We start from the raw sequence: 17,500 nt of genomic DNA, 5'->3' as shown, positions 1-17,500 counted from the left end.
GTTGCATTCATAGCCGGTGGAGTATGCTAAATGCTATTGTTGTATTCTTATATAATGAAGTAGGCTACATGCTAATATTAGCACTGCATCGCGCGCATGTCACTGAAATGTTTGTCAATACCGACAACACGTGTGGCGAAGAAGACGGACGTGCGAATCGACCAATCAAAAGGCAGCGTCTGAGCGACTCAACCTAGCCTGCTACCAAATCCACCAATCACGCAGGGAGGGCGTGTACCAAGATGGCGGCGCGCAAACATCACGAAGCCCGCTGTCTCGCTGAATTAGTGGCTATTTCCTTGTTTATTTCAAGTATTCTCGCTAAAAACAGTTTAGCGTCCATATCGTACAGCCGACGACAACTTTTGGACATCGGCTCCGGCGTTCCAGACATCTTTATCGACGCAATACCGTGAGATCTGCTGGACTGGGGAGTCCACACTGTCAACTACAGACACTGAGGTGAGGTCTCAGACTGTTCTTGTTGTCAGACACGTCATTACTAAGTGTCTGTTACATTATCATTCTATGGAATCAATGATACTTGCACAGAAATGGTCAATAATTGAGACAGACAATGTACATTATCTTCCAATCAATTCTGATATAATGTGTGTGTGTGTGTGTGCGTGTGTGCGTGTGTGCGTGCGTGCGTGCGTGTGGTGGCAGGGGGGGCTGCTCTGTCTGCACCCAGTGAATATGTTTCCATCCTCAATTCCTGACCCACCTGGCCTTAGATCAGCTCACATAATACTGCACTAACCCAATAGCTAGCAAATACATGATACCAGACGTAGAAATCCAGTGACTACAAATGTATCCATGGTTGCTTGCTCCCCTGTTGAGAGCAACTATAACTCTCACTCATAAATTCTTGCACCACAATGATCGTTTGGCTTCATGTATTTATTTGTATTCCTCATTCAGGCTGAATGGATGTCACCTCACAGAGAGATGCTGTGAAGCGTTGGCCTCAGCTCTCAGCTCAGACTCCTGCCACCTGAGAGAGCTGGACCTCAGTAATAATGATCTAGGTGACGGGGGGGTGAAGCTGCTCTCTGCTGGACTGGGGAGTCCACACTGTCAACTACAGACACTGAGGTGAGGTCTCAGACTATTCTTGTTGCCAGACACATCATTCCTAAGTGTCTGTTACATTATCATTCTATGGAATCAATGATACTTGCACAGAAAGGCTCAATAATTGAGACAGACAAAGGATATTATCTTCCAATCAATTACTATGTAATGTGTGTGTGTGTGTGTGTGTGTGTGTGTGTGTGTGTGTGTGTGTGTGTGTGTGTGTGTGTGTGTGTGTGTGTGTATGTGTGTGGTGGGAGGGGGGCTGCTCTGTCTTCAATATCTGAATATGTTTGTCTTCCTCAAATCCTGATCCACCTGGCCTTAGATCAGCTTATGAGACTGCATAATACTGCACTAACCCAATAGCTATCAAATACATGATACCAGACGTAGAAATCTAGTGACTACAAATGTATCCATGGTTAATTGCTCCCCTGTTGAGAGGAACTATAACTCTCACTCATAAATTCTTGTGCCACAGTGATCGTTTGGCTTCATGTATTTATTTGTTGTCAGACACATCAGTCCTAAGTGTGTTACATTGTCAATGATACTTGCACTGCAAATATCAATGACGGAGACAGAACATTTACATGATCTTCCAATCATTTCCTAAACTCTTCACTGTGACAACACTAGTCCTACCACTTTATTTGTATTCCACGTTTTTCATTTGTCAGCTCCCAGACCATCATCCCGTGCGTGCATTTATTTTACCATGATGAGCGGTCTTCATAATTTAAAAAAAATCGATGAAGGATACTGTCTTACCTTTCTTAGATAATATGTTTTTGAGAAACCATTTCAGAGGGACAGCAACACATTCACAGTTCAATAACAAGAGGCCGACCTTTAGGTCAGGATGGCCTTGCAGCTGACTCAGCACATCCCCACCAACAGATATAACCCAGGGGACAGATATAACCGCTGTCAACCTGACTGGCTGTCTTGATTCGTACCGTTACTACATAGAATCATAAACGAGTCCAATACTGATCATGAAGGAATCAATGAACAGTGTATGACTGAAAAAATATAATCATCATGACATGGTCATACTGATTAAAATAGATTGTTGTTTTGCTATATTGATTATAAGAATATCATAAATGACAGATGAGAAATCTGTCTCTCCTCACACTCTCAAGGAGGGAGCATGGGAATAAGGCACACAATGCAACAATCATTTATTGTGCAGCTTATAATTACATCATATTCAGCTCTATTTATCGTTAAAGGCAGAATTTCAAAGAGTGTATGTGTGTGTGTGGGAGGGGGGGGGCACTCTCTGAATACTGTTACAATCATTTGTTGTATTCAATTCAATCAATTCCTGAGCAATCTGGCCTTAGATCAGCTAATAATTCACTAACCCAATAGTTTTCAAAAATACCACACTTAGAAATACATTGACTACAAATATGTCTGCGATTGGCTTGAATCATGAATTCTTATCATAATGCCCCACAGTGATTGTTTGGCTGCATGTATTTATTTGTATTCCTCATTCAGGCTGAATGGATGTGACCTCACAGAGAGATGCTGTGAAGCGTTGGCCTCAGCTCTCAGCTCAGACTCCTGCCACCTGAGAGAGCTGGACCTCAGTAATAATGATCTCGGTGACGGGGGGGTGAAGCTGCTCTCTGCTGGACTGGGGAGTCCACACTGTCAACTACAGACACTGAGGTGAGGTCTTTTGGGGTGCAGAAGCATGAGTATCTCGGGCCATTATAACACACTAGTTTGAATGTTCTTCACTTGAATACAATGTTTCTAGCCTTTCAACTGCTAAATGAAGAGGATTTAAAGCTGCACATGTACATTAGAGAGGAATAATCAGATTCTTGATATCAGATGGAGTGACACTATTTCCCCAGGTTGTCATTCTGTGGAGTCCCAGAGGAAGGCTGTGTTTCTCTGGCTTCAGCTCTGAGGTCTAAGCCCTCCCACCTGAGAGAGCTGGACCTCAGCTACAATCACCCAGGAGACTCAGGACTGGCGCTGCTCTCTGCTGTACAGAAAGATCCACTCTGTAAACTACAGACACTCAGGTAAAGGCTGAATATGTGGCTGGACGTATCAATGAGATGAATGCACAGTATCTATTTTCCACATGATCATGAGTGTGTCATCCAACCTCTGTGGGTTCTTCTGTGGTTGATATAGTGTGGACCATGGTGGAGAGTGCAGGCTCAAACCTGGGCTGATCAAATGTAAGTCACCAACGCTGTAGAGAATAGGACTGTGATATTACTCAAGAACCAGGGTACAGCAGAGTTCAAACAGAGCACCAGTATTGTATTCATATGTAAATCTAAAATATTAGTAAATGTGAATTGGTTGTATTAGTTGTATAAAACATTAATTAATAAGTAATATTTTGTGATAAAAAGAATGTTGCCATAACAAGATCACATTGTGAATATTGTAAGTTATTCAATTGTATTGATTTGATGATTATTTCTGTCCTCTCAATCAGATGCCTGTGAGCTCACACTGGACCCAAACACAGCATACAGACTCCTCTCTCTGTCTGAGGAGAATAGAAAGGTGACATGTGGGAGAGAGGAGCAGCCGTATCCTGATCACCCAGAGAGATTTGACTACTGGTACCAGGTGCTGTGTAGAGAGGGTCTGACTGGGCGCTGTTACTGGGAGGTAGGGTGGAGTGGGGGAGAGGCTGGTATAGGAGTGACATATAAAGGAATCAGCAGGAGAGGATGGGGTGATGACTGTGTGTTGGGATACAATGACAAGTCCTGGAGTCTGAGGTGCTCTGATGACAGTTACTCCGCCTGTCACAATAAGAAGTACACTGTCATACCTGTCTCCTCCTCTGGCTCCCACAGAGTAGGAGTGTATCTGGACTGGCCGTCCGGCACTCTGTCCTTCTACAGCGTCTCCTCTGACACACGGACCCTCCTGCACACATTCCACTCCACATTCACTGAGCCCCTCTACCCAGGGTTTATGGTTGACTCTTCAGTGACCCTGTGTTAACTAGTCTCAGGGAGATCACACTGAACACCAAAGGCTCAAAGATGACGGATCAGAACATGATGCAGTTGGATAGTGGTGTGTTTTCACTGAGATGTTGGATGTACAGATGTTCCCTCTCCCAGTGTGTAAGGTGTAGTGTATAGTGTGTAGGGTGTAGTGTATATATATATTATTAAATTAAATGCTTCTGATAGTGAAATAGACAGATCAGTAATTGAGTGACAAAAAACAGAAGCTTACATGTTTTTTATTTTTTTTTATGGAGATGCAACTGACAGTGAAACAATCCAGATGAATGATTAGATGATCAAATCAGACTGATGATGAACTCTGAGAATAACACAGGAGAGAGTGTCTGTATGTATATAAGAGTTGGTTAGATTGGGTGTTGGAGTTGTGATGCTGGATTACGTTGCTGTGTGTAAGGTAGCAGGGAGTGGATGTGAAGACAGCTCTCCTTCTCTGTCAGTACAACATGGACAGTGTCTTCGGAACATCCTAATCTACACAGTGTGTAATTGATTCCTATGCAAATCAGAGACCCTATGAAAACAAAGATATTTATTCTGAAATGACATGAACTATTATCCTTGCATTAAGATGGACTTAATTCAACTTATTGAGTTATTTGTTGATGACATTTTTGCATTTTAGCTAATTTTAAGACTGTCATAGCAAAAGGTCTGAATACTTCTGTACATGAGGTATTTCTGTATTTCAGTTTTAATAAATGTGCTGAAATTTTAAAAACCATGTTCTCGCTTTGTCATTCTGAGGTATTGTGTGTGGATTGATGGCAAATTCTTTAAATTGAATCCATTTCAAATTGAGTCTATAACACAAGAAAATGTGTAAAAAGTGAAGCGGTCTGAATACCTTCAGAAGGCGCTGTACATGTTCTGAATTTCACTTTTCATGTATTCCTTAATTTTTATATAGTAATCATCTAGTACAGTAATATCTATGCATCATGTGACATTGTGAGGGGCAGCCAAGGTGCAGGCTGCTTTTCCCCTCTCTGTCTGTGGGCTGTGGGAGGCATGGCTCTCATGAGAAGACTTCACCTGTCCCCTGTAGTACCGCCCCCTGCCATGGGAGGCATGGCTCTCATGAGAAGACTTCACCTGTCCTCTGCAGTACTGCTCCCGGCCATGGGAGGCATGGCTCTCATGAGAAGACTTCACCTGTCCCCTGCAGTACCTCTCCCTGCCATGGGAGGCATGGCTCTCATGAGAAGACTTCACCTGTCCCCTGCAGTACCGCTCCTTGCCATGGGAGGCGTGGCTCTCATGAGAAGACTTCACCTGTCCCCTGCAGTACCTCTGACCCCCAGACCCTCAGACCTCCAGACCCCCAGACCCCCAGACCCCTATCCCCCAGACCTCTAGCCCTCAGATGGGGGCACCACCTGGTGGTCATTTACTAGTATTACAACAACAGAGAGATTAGAATCCAGCCAGTTAGCAATAAGCACTGGATCCTAAAAATCCAGAATTTGAACCTGAAATATTCTTTATAACATCACAGATCTTTTATAATGGAACAGTGTAATAGAACATCAGTGTAATAGAACAGTGTAATAGAACATCAGTGTAATAGAACATTAGTGTAATAGAACAGTGTAATAGAACATTAGTGTAATAGAACATCAGTGTAATAGAACATCAGTGTAATAGAACATCAGTGTAATAGAACAGTGTAATAGAACATCAGTGTAATAGAACAATGTAATGGAACGTTAGTGTAATAGAACATCAGTGTAATAGAACATTGTAATAGAACATCAGTGTATTAGAACATTAGTGTAATAGAACATTAGTGTAATAGAACATCAGTGTAATAGAACAGTGTAATAGAACAGTGTAATAGAACGTCAGTGTAATATAACATTAGTGTAATAGAACATCAGTGTAATAGAACATTAGTGTAATAGAACAATGTAATGGAACGTTAGTGTAATAGAACATCAGTGTAATAGAACATCAGTGTAATAGAACATTAGTGTAATAGAACATCAGTGTAATAGAACATTAGTGTAATAGAACATCAGTGTAATAGAACAGTGTAATAGAACATTAGTGTAATAGAACATTAGTGTAATAGAACATTAGTGTAATAGAACATCAGTGTAATAGAACATTAGTGTAATAGAACATCAGTGTAATTGAACATCAGTGTAATAGAACATCAGTGTAATAGAACATTAGTGTAATAGAACATTAGTGTAATAGAACAGTGTAATAGAACATTAGTGTAATAGAATATTAGTGTAATAGAATATTAGTGTAATTGAACATCAGTGTAATAGAACATTAGTGTAATAGAACATCAGTGTAATAGAACATTAGTGTAATAGAACATTAGTGTAATAGAACATCAGTGTAATAGAACATTAGTATAATAAAACGTTAGTGTAATAGAACATTTGGAGATTTTAATCATGCTGACCTTAAGACTGTCCTACCAAAACTCCATCAGCATGTCAATTTCCCAACAAGAGGGGAAAACACCTTGGACTTGGTCTACACTTCCCACAAAGGAGCATACAAGGCCTCCCCCCTCCCCCACATCGGACTCTCTGATCACATCACTGTCATGCTAATGCCAGCATATAGGCCCAGAGTGAAAGTCGGAAAACCGGTCCGGAAAGAGATAACTGTGTGGCCGGAGGGGTCCAGGTCTGCTCTCAAGGACTGTCTTGCAACAACAGACTGGGACATGTTCAAGCAAGCAGCCACACAGAACAACCATACGGACAATGAGGAGCTTACAGACACTGTCCTCTCCTACATCCGTAAGTGCTCTGATGATGTGACCCACAAAAAGACCATCATCACTCGGGCTAACCAGAAGCCATGGCTGACAGGGGCTGTCCATCGGCTGCTGAGGGCCAGAGACAAAGCCTTCAGAGCCGGGGATGAAAATGGCCTAAGAACAGCGAGAGCCAGCCTGTCCCGTGGCATCAAGAAAGCAAAACTGGACTACACAAATAAGATTACCTGCCACTTCAAGGACAGCAGAGACACGCGGAGCCTGTGGCAGGGCATTCAGACCATAACGGACTACAAGCCCGCGCCACAGACCTGCGACAACAACATCTCTCTGCTCAACAACCTCAACAGCTTCTTTGCACGGTTTGAAGCAACAAACACTACAAGCCCACAGAAAACTCCACCCCCCCCCCACGATCAGGTCCTGTGCCTGTCTGCTGCCAGTGTGAAGAGGACACTCTCTACCATCAACCCCCGCAAAGCAACAGGCCCAGACAACATCCCAGGCCGTGTGCTGAGGGACTGCGCAGAGGAGCTTAAGGATGTCTTCACGGACATCTTTAACACTTCTTTGCGTCAAGCTGCTGTCCCATCACATTTCAAGACCTCCATCATCATACCTGTGCCAAAGAAATCCGCTCCATCCTGCTTCAATGACTATCGCCCGGTAGCACTGACCCCCATCATCATGAAGTGCTTTGAACGGCTAGTCATGTCTCACATTAAGTCCATCCTCCCCCTCACCCTGGACCCCTTTCAGTTTGCATACCGAGCAAAACGTTCCACAGAGGACGCAATCTGCTCTGCTCTCCACCCAGCCCTCACCCACCTGGAAAAAGCAGACTCATATGTGAGAATGCTTTTCATAGACTTTAGCTCAGCATTTAACACCATAATCCCGCAACAACTGATCTGCAAACTGGACCAGCTGGGGCTCAACACCTCCCTCTGCAACTGGCTGCTGGACTTCCTCAGCGAGAGACCACAGGCAGTACGAGTCGGCAACAACACCTCGAGCAGCATCACACTCAGCACAGGGGCCCCCCAAGGCTGTGTGCTCAGTCCCCTGCTCTTCACCCTGCTGACTCACGACTGCACATCAACCCACAGCACCAATCACATGGTGAAGTTTGCGGACGACACAACTCTGGTGGGTCTCATCTCCAAGAACGACGAGACCCACTATAGAAAGGAGGTCAACCTTCTGACCACGTGGTGCAGAGACAACAACCTCCTGCTGAATGTCAGCAAAACGAAGGAGATTGTGGTCGACTTCCGGAGAGGGCACACCGAACACCCACCACTGACCATCGATGGTGCTGCTGTGGAGAGAGTGAGCAGCACCAAATTCCTGGGGGTGCACATCAGTGAGGACCTCTCCTGGACCACCAACACCGCATCACTGGCGAAGACAGCCCAGCGGCGCCTCTACTTCCTCCGCAAGCTGAAGCGAGCGAAAGCTCCCACACCGATCCTGACAACATTCTACCGAGGCACCATTGAAAGCATCCTGTCCAGCTGCATCACTGTGTGGGGCGGTAGCTGCACCGAACACAGTAGGAAAGCACTGCAACGCATTGTGAACACAGCTGCTAAGATCATTGGTGCCCCACTCCCTTCCCTGCAAGAGACTTACTCCACCCGCCTCACCCGAAAAGCAACCTCGATTGTGAGCGACGCAAGCCACCCCGCACACAGTCTGTTCAGCCTCCTGCCTTCTGGAAGAAGGTATAGGAGCCTCCGTGCCCACACCACCAGACTCACGAAAAGCTTCATACCCCAAGCTGTCAGGAAGCTAAATTCTCTCCCCTCACTTCCCCCAGCCACATCCTCCTAGCTGTCAGGAAGCTGGAACCACCCCCCCCCTCCCAACCCTTCAGCCCCCCCCCCCCCCCAAAACACACGGACTCTGGACAATCCACTATTCTATTGCTACAATGCACTATTGCACTATTATTTTTTTATACATAATACACAGTATTTGGCTGCTATTTTGCTATTTTACTGACTTTACTGTCTTTACTGACTGCTCTTTTTGCACTGTTTAAATTATTTTTATTGAATGTTTTACTTTTAGTATGTGTTATCTGTTGTGCCTGGGCACTTTATCTGTCTCACCGTGGGAGAGTGAGAAACGTCCTCTCGATTCCTTTGTATGTCTTGACATGTGAAGAATTGACAATAAAGCCACTTTGACTTTGACTTTGACTTTGACATTTATGTAATAGAACATTAGTGTAATAGAACATTTATGTAATAGAACAGTGTAATAGAACATTAGTATAATAGAACATTAGTGTAATAGAACATTAGTATAATAGAATATTAGTATAATAGAACATTTATGTAATAGAACAGTGTAATAGAACATCAGTGTAATATAATCTTAGTATAATAGAACATTAGTGTAATAGAACATCAGTGGAAACCAAAGGGGACGTTTTCTTTCCAGTGTTAACACTTCACTTAGCAACGTCATGACAACCCAAATGTGCAGACAGGCCTAGGAGACGAGTTAACCTTGACCCTAACCCTGACTCTAACCCTGACCCTGACTCTGACCCTGAACCTGACTCTGACCCTAACCCTTACTCTAACCCTGACCCTGACCCTAACCCTAAACCCTGACCCTAACCCTAGGGGATGAGTTAACTTTAACCCTAACCCTAAACCCTGACCCTAACCCTAGGGCTAGTAGAACCATGTAGTTTGGCTCTTCAAACCCACCTCCTCGTTGCTAGGCAACCCCCCCCCTTTTCCCTCCACCGTTCGTATTTTACGACATTTTTTAGAAAAAAATGTTTTATGAAACTCCTTCAAACCACACACTCTCCCCACCCCTTCGTTGCTAGGTAACCCACCATATCCCGTCCCTTTCCGACATTTTCTTTTCCTTTACGACATTCCCTCAAACACACCAACCTCCCTTATTTGACGACATTTACTATTATTATTATTATTATTATTATTATTATTATTATTATTATTATTATATCTTTACGACATTTACTTCTTCTTTACGAGAGAAGGGGAGACAGACACCATGGAAACCACCACCACCACCGACACCGGCGGCTCCTCTGGTACTCGTAGCGGGTCCTCTGGGACCGTCTCCCCCGGTGGTACCGTCTCCTCTACCGGCTCTGAGGCTAATGATAACGGGGCTAACTAACGAAGCTAACGAATTTACCTACCGAGTGCAGTGTTGACGGGGTGCTAAAGGCTAATGCTAACTGGCTCTAACGAACTGACCGTGTGTGTGTGTGTGTGTGGAAACGCGTCGTGTCATCATTACTCGACATTCCTTCAAACCCACCCCCTCGTTGCTAGGCAACCCCCCCCCTTTCCCTCCACCGTTCGTATTTGTTTTGAAAAACTATTTTTACGACAGTCCTTCAAACCACACACACACTCTCCCCACCCCCTCGTTGCTAGGTAACCCACCATATCCCGTCCCTTTCCGACATTTTCTTTTCCTTTACGACATTCCCTCAAACCCACCAACTGTTCCTCGTTGCTAGACAACCCCACCCCTCCCTCATTTTACGATATCTTTTTATTATTATTATTATTATTATATCTTTACGACATTTACTTCTTCTTTACGAGAGAAGGGGAGACAGACACCATGGAAACCACCACCACCACCGACACCGGCGGCTCCTCTGGTACTCGTAGCGGGTCCTCTGGGACCGTCTCCCCCGGTGGTACCTCGTTTCTGACCCGGGCCACGACGCTCAACCTCCACACCGGGAACCTCGTCAACCGGAGCCGGCTGAAGAAGAAGTGTCCGTCGTCCCCGAGTGAGGAGGTAAGAAGGGCGGGGGGGGGGGTCGGGAGGCTAGAGGCTAATGCTAACGGGGCTAACGAAGCTAACGAATTTACCTACAGAGTGCAGTGTTGACGGGGTGCTAAAGGCTAATGCTAACGGGGCTAACGAATTTACCTACAGAGTGCAGTGTTGACGGGGTGCTAAAGGCTAATGCTAACTGGAGCTAACGAAGCTAACGAATTTACCTACCGAGTGCAGTGTTGACGGGGTGCTAAAGGCGAATGCTAACTGGCTCTAACGAACTGACCGTGTGTGTGTGTGTATTATGAATGTGATTAAATAAATACTAAATATGTCGTTTTATTGTCATTTTCTGTCTGTCTGTCTGACCTGTTGTTGCCCTCCAGCTCCAGGATTGTATCCGCGCCAAGCTGTCTCTGACCTGTCTGTCTCTCCATCTGACCTGTCTGTCTGTTGTTGCCGTAGCTCCAGGACTGTATCCGCGCCACGCTGAGTGACTGGTCCTCCGAGACGCCGTCGGCCGGGGAGAAGGTGAGACTCATCCCTCTCTTCTCTCCCTCCTTTCCTCCTGTCTCTCTCTTCCTTCCCTCCTTTCTTGTCTTCCTTACCTCCCTCCCTTCCCTCCTTTCTTGTTTCCTGTCTTCTTTCCTTACTGTCGGCGGAGGAGAAGGTGAGACTCATCCCTCTCTTCCCTCCCTCCTTTCCTTCGTCTCTCTCTGGATGCTCCACACGCACAGACACGCACACCCACATACAGGCACACTCACGCGCCCAGAGGCGTCAATGTTTAGTGAGTCAAGTGGCAACGTGTGTGTGTGTGTGTGGGTGCTCCTGAGAGAGGGAGACACACACACTCACACAGACACACCCGTGTTTAGTGAGTCAAGTGACAACTTCATATTTATATTTATTCTGCTATCTACCTCATGTTACTGAGATAGATAGATAGAAACTTTATTTATCCCAGGGGGAAATTCAGGTTCCAAGTAGCGTACAGACATAGGGGTATCACACATAACATACACATACAACATTAGCAGTATTTTATACAGGCGAGGTGCAGTTGTAAATGTCTTTGCAGTTAGGTGAGGTGCTAAAAGGTAAGGTGCAATTATAGCATTAAATACTAAAAACTAAATACGGGCTACATAAATATGGACTATTTTTAAAGTGCATTTAGTCCAGGCTGGTGGAGGGAGGTAGGGGCTCTGTATGAGACCTAGCATAGCTAGTAAACATTGTAGATAATGAGGTGAAACAGTGACATGATACATGATGGTGATGTGATACAGATGGTGGAGGTTATGCAGAGAAGTCCATCTCTTTGCCCTTGATTGACATGTTGTAGAGTTGTATGGCTCTGGGGACAAATGATTTAGTAAGTCTGTCAGTTTTGCTTGTCAGTGCTCGTAGCCTCCAGCTGATCAAGCTCTTCTGCTGGATGATGGTGTGGTACAGTGGGTGACCTTCATTGTCCATGATGGTGAGCAGTTTGCTCAGAGTTCTTTTTTCCATTACTGAAGTCATGCTCTCCTGTTAATACACATATATACTGCTAGACTGCATTACCCATACAGCTCATATGCTGCTACACTGTTCATACTGGAACTATTTATTCTGCTATAATGCTATAATGCTACTGCTAATTCATATACTGCACTACTTACTGCTCATATATTGCACTACCTGTAAATACTGTTCATTGCACTTTCTGCTATTTTGCACTTCTGGTTAGACGCTAACTGCATTTCATTGTCTCTGTACTTGTACTCTGCACAATGACAATAAAGTTGAATCTAATCTAAAACGTGTGTGTGGGTGGGTGCTCCTGAGACAGGGAGAGAGAGAGGGAGACACACACACAGGCAGGGAGACGGGGGGGAGGCAGAGAGGGGGGGGGGTTAAACAGGGAGGGAGGTTCTGCTGAGGTCAGCTAATCTCTCTCTCTGGTTCGACTAGTCTGGTCTGTCTCTAACCTGTCTCTCTCTCTCTAACCTGTCTGTCTGTCCAGGAGTCAGACGTCCTGGACTGCTCCCCCCCCCCAGGCACGCCTGTCTGTCTTTCTGTAATCTGTCTGTCCTGAACCTGTTTGTCTCTCAGACCTGTCTGTCTCTCTCTATAACCTTTCTGTCTGTTTACCTGTCCCTCTCTCTCTCTCTATCCTGTCTGTCTCTCCAGGAGTCTGACGTCCTGGACTGCTCCACCCCCCAGGCGGCCGAGACCACCATCACACCGGAGGAGAGGGAGGAGCTGAAGGTGTCTGGTACGCTACGACAAGCTAACGCAGGCTAACGCTACGCTAATGCAGGCTAAGGCAGGCTCACGCAGGCTAACGCAGGCTAACACATGATACCGCCACCACATGCTGCTGCACGCTAACACACACCACGATAACACATGCTAATAAATGCTAGTGCATGCTAACACCGGCTCACACGCACCACGATAACACACGCTAACCCAGGGCTAACAAACGATACCAGCCCATGATTACACACGACGCGACCACACGTTAACCCAGGCTAACGTTGTCGTTGCAGTCAAGCTGTTCCTGTGCGAGTCGGACCAGTCGTGCATCAGACAGGCTGTCGACCTGGGTGAGTCCTGCCTGCCTGCCTGTCTCTCCCCTCCACAGCCTGTCTCACCCTCACCCTGGCGACCAGGAGGACAACATCCCCCCCCCCACACCCAGACCCTCTCGGACCTCTAACCTGTCTCCCTCCCCCCCAACAGCCTGTCTTACTCTCGCCCTCTCCCAACTCGACTCGGTCATCCTGGCGCCCCCTCCCGGCCCCCCGGGGGACGACCACGCCCCCCAGACCCTCTCGGACCTGCGGCCGGCGTGGGTTGTCTTGGAAACGCTGGTGGCGTCCGGGAAGGTGGTCGCCATCGGGACGTCGGACCTGGACAAGGGCCTCCTGGAGGAGCTGCACAACTGGGCCCAGGTGGGTGTCTGTCTGTCTTTCTCTGGCCTGTCTGTTTGTCCTGGGCTGGGGGGGGAGGGTGGGCGTCTGTCCCTGACCTGTGTCCTGTGTCAACCTGGCGTCCTGGGGGGGGGGGGGGGGGGTGGTTCTGTCTGTCTAACCTGGACAAGGGCCTCCTGGAGGAGCTGCACGACTGGGCCCAGGTGGGTGTCTGTCTGTCTGTCTGTTCCTGACCTGTCTGTCTGTCTGTCTTTCCTGGACAAGGGCCTCCTGGAGGAGTTGTACGACTGGGACCAGGTGGGTGTCTGTCTCTGACCTGTCTGTCTGTCCTGGACAAGGGCCTCCTGGAGGAGCACTACGACTGGGCCCAGGTGGGTGTCTGTCTGTCTGTCCTGGGCTGGGGGTATCTGTCTCTCTCTCCATGTCCAAGGTGAAACCCCACCAGTAACCAGGTCAACCTGAGGGCGTACGTCAACTGTCTGTCTCTCTCTGTCCCAACCAAGCAGTTAACAGTGTCTCTCTCTCTCTCTCTCTCTTCCGTATTCAAGGTGAAGCCCACCAGTAACCAGGTCAACCTGGCATCCTGTTGTGTGATGCCCCCCGATCTGACAGCGTACGCCAAGCAGGCGGGGGTCCAGCTACTGACCCACAACGACCCCAAAGGTGGGTGTCTGTCTGTGTGTCTCTCTCTGACCTGTCTATCCCCCCTCTAACCTAACCTCCCTCTCCATCTGAGCTGTCTGTCTCTCTCCCTCTAACCTGTCTGTCTCTCTGTCGTCTTCCAGAGCTCATCACGTCGGCGGGCTTCCAGGAGGCGCTCCGTGAGAGCGCGGCATTAGCGACGGCGTCCCACGGCGACACCGACCGTGATGACCGTGGTGACGCGGCGTCGGCGTGGCGCCTCCGCTGGGTCCTGCGCTACGCCATCATCGTCAAGAGCCGCGGCATCATCAAGGCCAAGGGCTACCTGGTCCACGCCACCCGGGTAGCATAGCATAGTCTGGTGTAGTCGAGGATAGCCTAGTGTAGTGTAGCCTTAGCGTAGCATAGCCTGGTGCGGCCTAGCCTTAGCGTAGCATCGTGTAGCCTTGGTTAGCCTGGTTAGCGTATGCCGGACGACACCTAGGTTCAGTTGAAAGGCTTAGCTACGGGTTTAGCCACGCTAGGGTTAGCTCATAGCGGCTAACGTGAACCAGACGTTGGTTGGGGCCTGCTGTTAGCGCTGATGTTGAAGTGCCTGTCTGCCTGTCTGTCAGAGTACACTAGCTAGCGACTAGGTGGCTAAAACATGCTAGGTAGCAGCTAGGTGGCTACTCACACCCACACACATTTGATTGAATTGATGACTAATAAAATAATTCATGGATTAAAAAAAAACAGATGATGTCGTTTTGGTTATTTCATTAAAAAGGGAGGGAGGGGGAGGCGTCTGGTTGATACCCTGACCCTATCCCTGTAGGGCGTCTGTGACCCCCCCACTACCCCCCTGTACCAACCCTAACCCTAGAGACCTCTTCACCCCCACTAAACCTAACCCTAACTCCCTATCAGCTCGTGAGGACAGTTAGGGGTTAGGTTTAGGGTTAACCGTTGCCGAGAAAAAGTCAAGCGGGAAAAGATTTTGATTTTTTAAATGATGGGTATGTCACACACATGTTTTCTGTTTTGGGTTAGGGTTAACCCTAGTACAGGGGGGTGGTGGGGGTGAAGAGGTCTCTAGGGTTAGGGTTAGTACAGGGGGGTGGTGGGGGTGAAGAGGTCTCTAGGGTTAGGGTTAGTACAGGGGGGTGGTGGGGGTGAAGAGGTCTCTAGGGTTAGGGTTAGTACAGGGGGGTGGTGGGGGTGAAGAGGTCTCTAGGGTTAGGGTTAGTGCAGGGGGGTCATCAATTCAATCAAATGTGTGTGTGTAGCCACCTAGCTGCTACCTAGCGTACTCTGACTGACAGACAGACAGACACAGACAGACATACAGACAGGCACTTCAACATCAGCGCTAACAGCAGGCCCCAACCAACCAACCAATGTCTGGTCACGTTAGCCGCTATGAGCTAACCCTAGCGTACCTAACCTAACCCTAAGCGTGGCTAAACCCAAGCGCCGTCCGGCAAACGCTAACCAGGCTAACCAAGGCTACACGATGCTACGCTAAGGCTACACTACACTAGGCTAGCCTCGACTACACCAGACTATGCTACGCTACGCTACCCGGGTGGCGTGGACCAGGTAGCCCTTGGCCTTGATGATGCCGCGGCTCTTGACGATGATGGTGTAGCGCAGGACCCAGCGGAGGCGCCAGGCCGACGCCGCGTCACCGCGGTTACGGTCGCCGCGGTCATCACGGAGCGCCTCCTGGAAGCCCGCCGACGTGATGAGCTCTGGAAGACGACAGAGAGACAGGTCAAAGACAGACAGACAGCTCAGAGGGAGAGGGGGGGAGGGAGAGAGAGAGACAGGTTAGAGGGGAGACAGACAGGTCAGAGAGAGAGAGACAGCGCCTCCTGGAAGCCCGCCGCCGAGATGAGCTCTGGAAGGAGAGAGAGAGAGAGACAGGTTAGAGGGAGAGACAGACATGGAAAGAGAGGGAGGGAGAGAGAGAGTCAGGTCAGAGAGAGACAGACAGCTCAGATGAAGAGGGAGGTTAGGTTAGAGGGGGGACAGACAGGTCAGAGAGAGACAGACAGGTCAGGGACAGAGAGAGAGACACACAGACAGACACCCCCAGACAGACACCCACCTTTGAGGTCGTTGTGGGTCAGTAGCTGGACCCCCGCCTGCTTGGCGTACACCGTCAGATCGGGGGGCATCACACAACAGGATGCCAGGTTGACCTGGTTGTAGTGACTAAAACATTTCCTATTGTATATCGCTCAGGGTCTGGCTAGGTAGGCTGTAGTAGACGCTAGTAGAACAAACGGAGACGAGAGTTACGTTGAAATAAAATGATCTTCGGTTTATTGTTCCATTTTCCACAAAAATGATATTCAAAATGCAGGCTATCAAAATTATAAAGCAATCTAGTAAGCTAAAATATGCTACCATTTGCGAACAAACAAACAGGCTGTCAAGGTCAAGATCAAGGTCTAAAGACTGTGTGCTTTCCTAGCCAAAAACCCCTACTGGTAGCCTTGGCACTTCCTATATAATAACGGACCTCTCCACCTGCAGGGGGAGCCACTAAACAGAAATCACCGTCACACATATTACAACATAGAAAATAAGCACTTTATGTCCCAAAAGAAAAATATAGAAATTGGCTCCTACACTGGTTACTGGTGGGCTTCACCTTGGATACGGGAGAGAGAGAGACAGGTCAGGGAGAGACAGACAGACAGGCCATCAGATCGGGGGGCATCACACAACAGGACGTCAGGTTGACCTGGTTACTGTTGGGGTTTCACCTTGGACATGGAGAGAGAGACAGACAGGTCAGGGAGAGACAGAGACAGACACCCACCTGGGCCCAGTCGTAGCGCTCCTCCAGGAGGCCCTTGTCCAGGACAGACAGACAGATCAGACAGACAGACTGTTCAGAGACAGAGACAGACACCCACCTGGGCCCAGTCGTAGCGCTCCTCCAGGGGGCCCTTGTCCAGGACAGACAGACAGATCAGACAGACAGACAGTTCAGAGACAGAGACAGACACCCACCTCGGCCCAGTCGTAGCGCTCCTCCAGGAGGCCCTTGTCCAGGACAGACAGACAGGTCAGAGACAGAGACAGACACCCACCTCGGCCCAGTCGTAGCGCTCCTCCAGGAGGCCCTTGTCCAGGACAGACAGACAGGTCAGGGATAGAGAGAGAGAGAGAGAGAGATGTCGCCGAGGGCGAGACTAGTATGGCCTTTACCCGGCCTGAACATCACACTCAGAGTTACGTAGTTAGTAAGATAAGTCAGAGACCGGGGAAGGGTCCTGTAGCGACGGGTAAAG

The 17,500-nt window shown here is 47.9% G+C and overlaps 3 protein-coding genes across 3 annotated transcripts in view; 2 read left to right on the top strand and 1 right to left on the bottom strand.

Annotated features, from left to right (window-relative positions):
- The window catches only part of LOC310823752 (uncharacterized protein), a gene marked incomplete at both ends in the record, with an annotated part of 236,340 nt that extends 232,257 nt beyond the window's left edge, over positions 1-4,083 (top strand). The window contains 4 exons of the mRNA XM_083696598.1: positions 2,596-2,769; positions 2,961-3,134; positions 3,250-3,296; positions 3,563-4,083. Of these exons, the coding sequence (XP_083552724.1) occupies positions 2,596-2,769; positions 2,961-3,134; positions 3,250-3,296; positions 3,563-4,083 (916 nt within the window). The remainder of the gene's footprint in view (positions 1-2,595; positions 2,770-2,960; positions 3,135-3,249; positions 3,297-3,562) is intronic.
- Positions 4,084-10,337: 6,254 nt separating this feature from the next.
- LOC310823751 (glutamate--cysteine ligase regulatory subunit-like) lies at positions 10,338-14,835 on the top strand. The gene is made up of 7 exons (XM_083696597.1): positions 10,338-10,665; positions 11,113-11,178; positions 12,826-12,910; positions 13,188-13,244; positions 13,381-13,592; positions 14,120-14,234; positions 14,357-14,835. Exons 1-7 carry the CDS (start codon positions 10,483-10,485, stop codon positions 14,563-14,565), a joined length of 927 nt encoding a protein of 308 aa, XP_083552723.1. The 5' UTR covers positions 10,338-10,482; the 3' UTR covers positions 14,566-14,835.
- Positions 14,836-15,982: 1,147 nt separating this feature from the next.
- The window catches only part of LOC310823950 (glutamate--cysteine ligase regulatory subunit-like), a 44,341-nt gene continuing 42,823 nt past the window's right edge, over positions 15,983-17,500 (bottom strand). Inside the window, exon 8 of the mRNA XM_083696892.1 lies at positions 15,983-16,095. Coding sequence (XP_083553018.1) covers positions 16,046-16,095 — 50 coding nt within the window. The 3' untranslated portion in view covers positions 15,983-16,045. The remainder of the gene's footprint in view (positions 16,096-17,500) is intronic.

Source organism: Argentina silus (assembly GCF_951799395.1).
Source record: "Argentina silus genome assembly, chromosome: Y".
In the NCBI taxonomy this organism is placed as follows: domain Eukaryota; kingdom Metazoa; phylum Chordata; class Actinopteri; order Argentiniformes; family Argentinidae; genus Argentina; species Argentina silus.
The sequence above is the reverse complement of the archived record's forward strand: the minus strand, read 5'-3'. Positions and strand labels throughout refer to the sequence as shown.

Excerpts from the sequence above, each read along its gene's own strand:
- LOC310823751 (XM_083696597.1), top strand. The coding sequence starts at position 10,483 with ATGGAAACCACCACCACCACCGACACCGGCGGCTCCTCTGGTACTCGT. Across the intron at positions 10,666-11,112 it reads CGTCGTCCCCGAGTGAGGAG|CTCCAGGACTGTATCCGCGC; the intron begins GTAAGAAGGGCG and ends TTGTTGCCGTAG. Across the intron at positions 13,593-14,119 it reads AGCTGCACAACTGGGCCCAG|GTGAAGCCCACCAGTAACCA; the intron begins GTGGGTGTCTGT and ends TCCGTATTCAAG.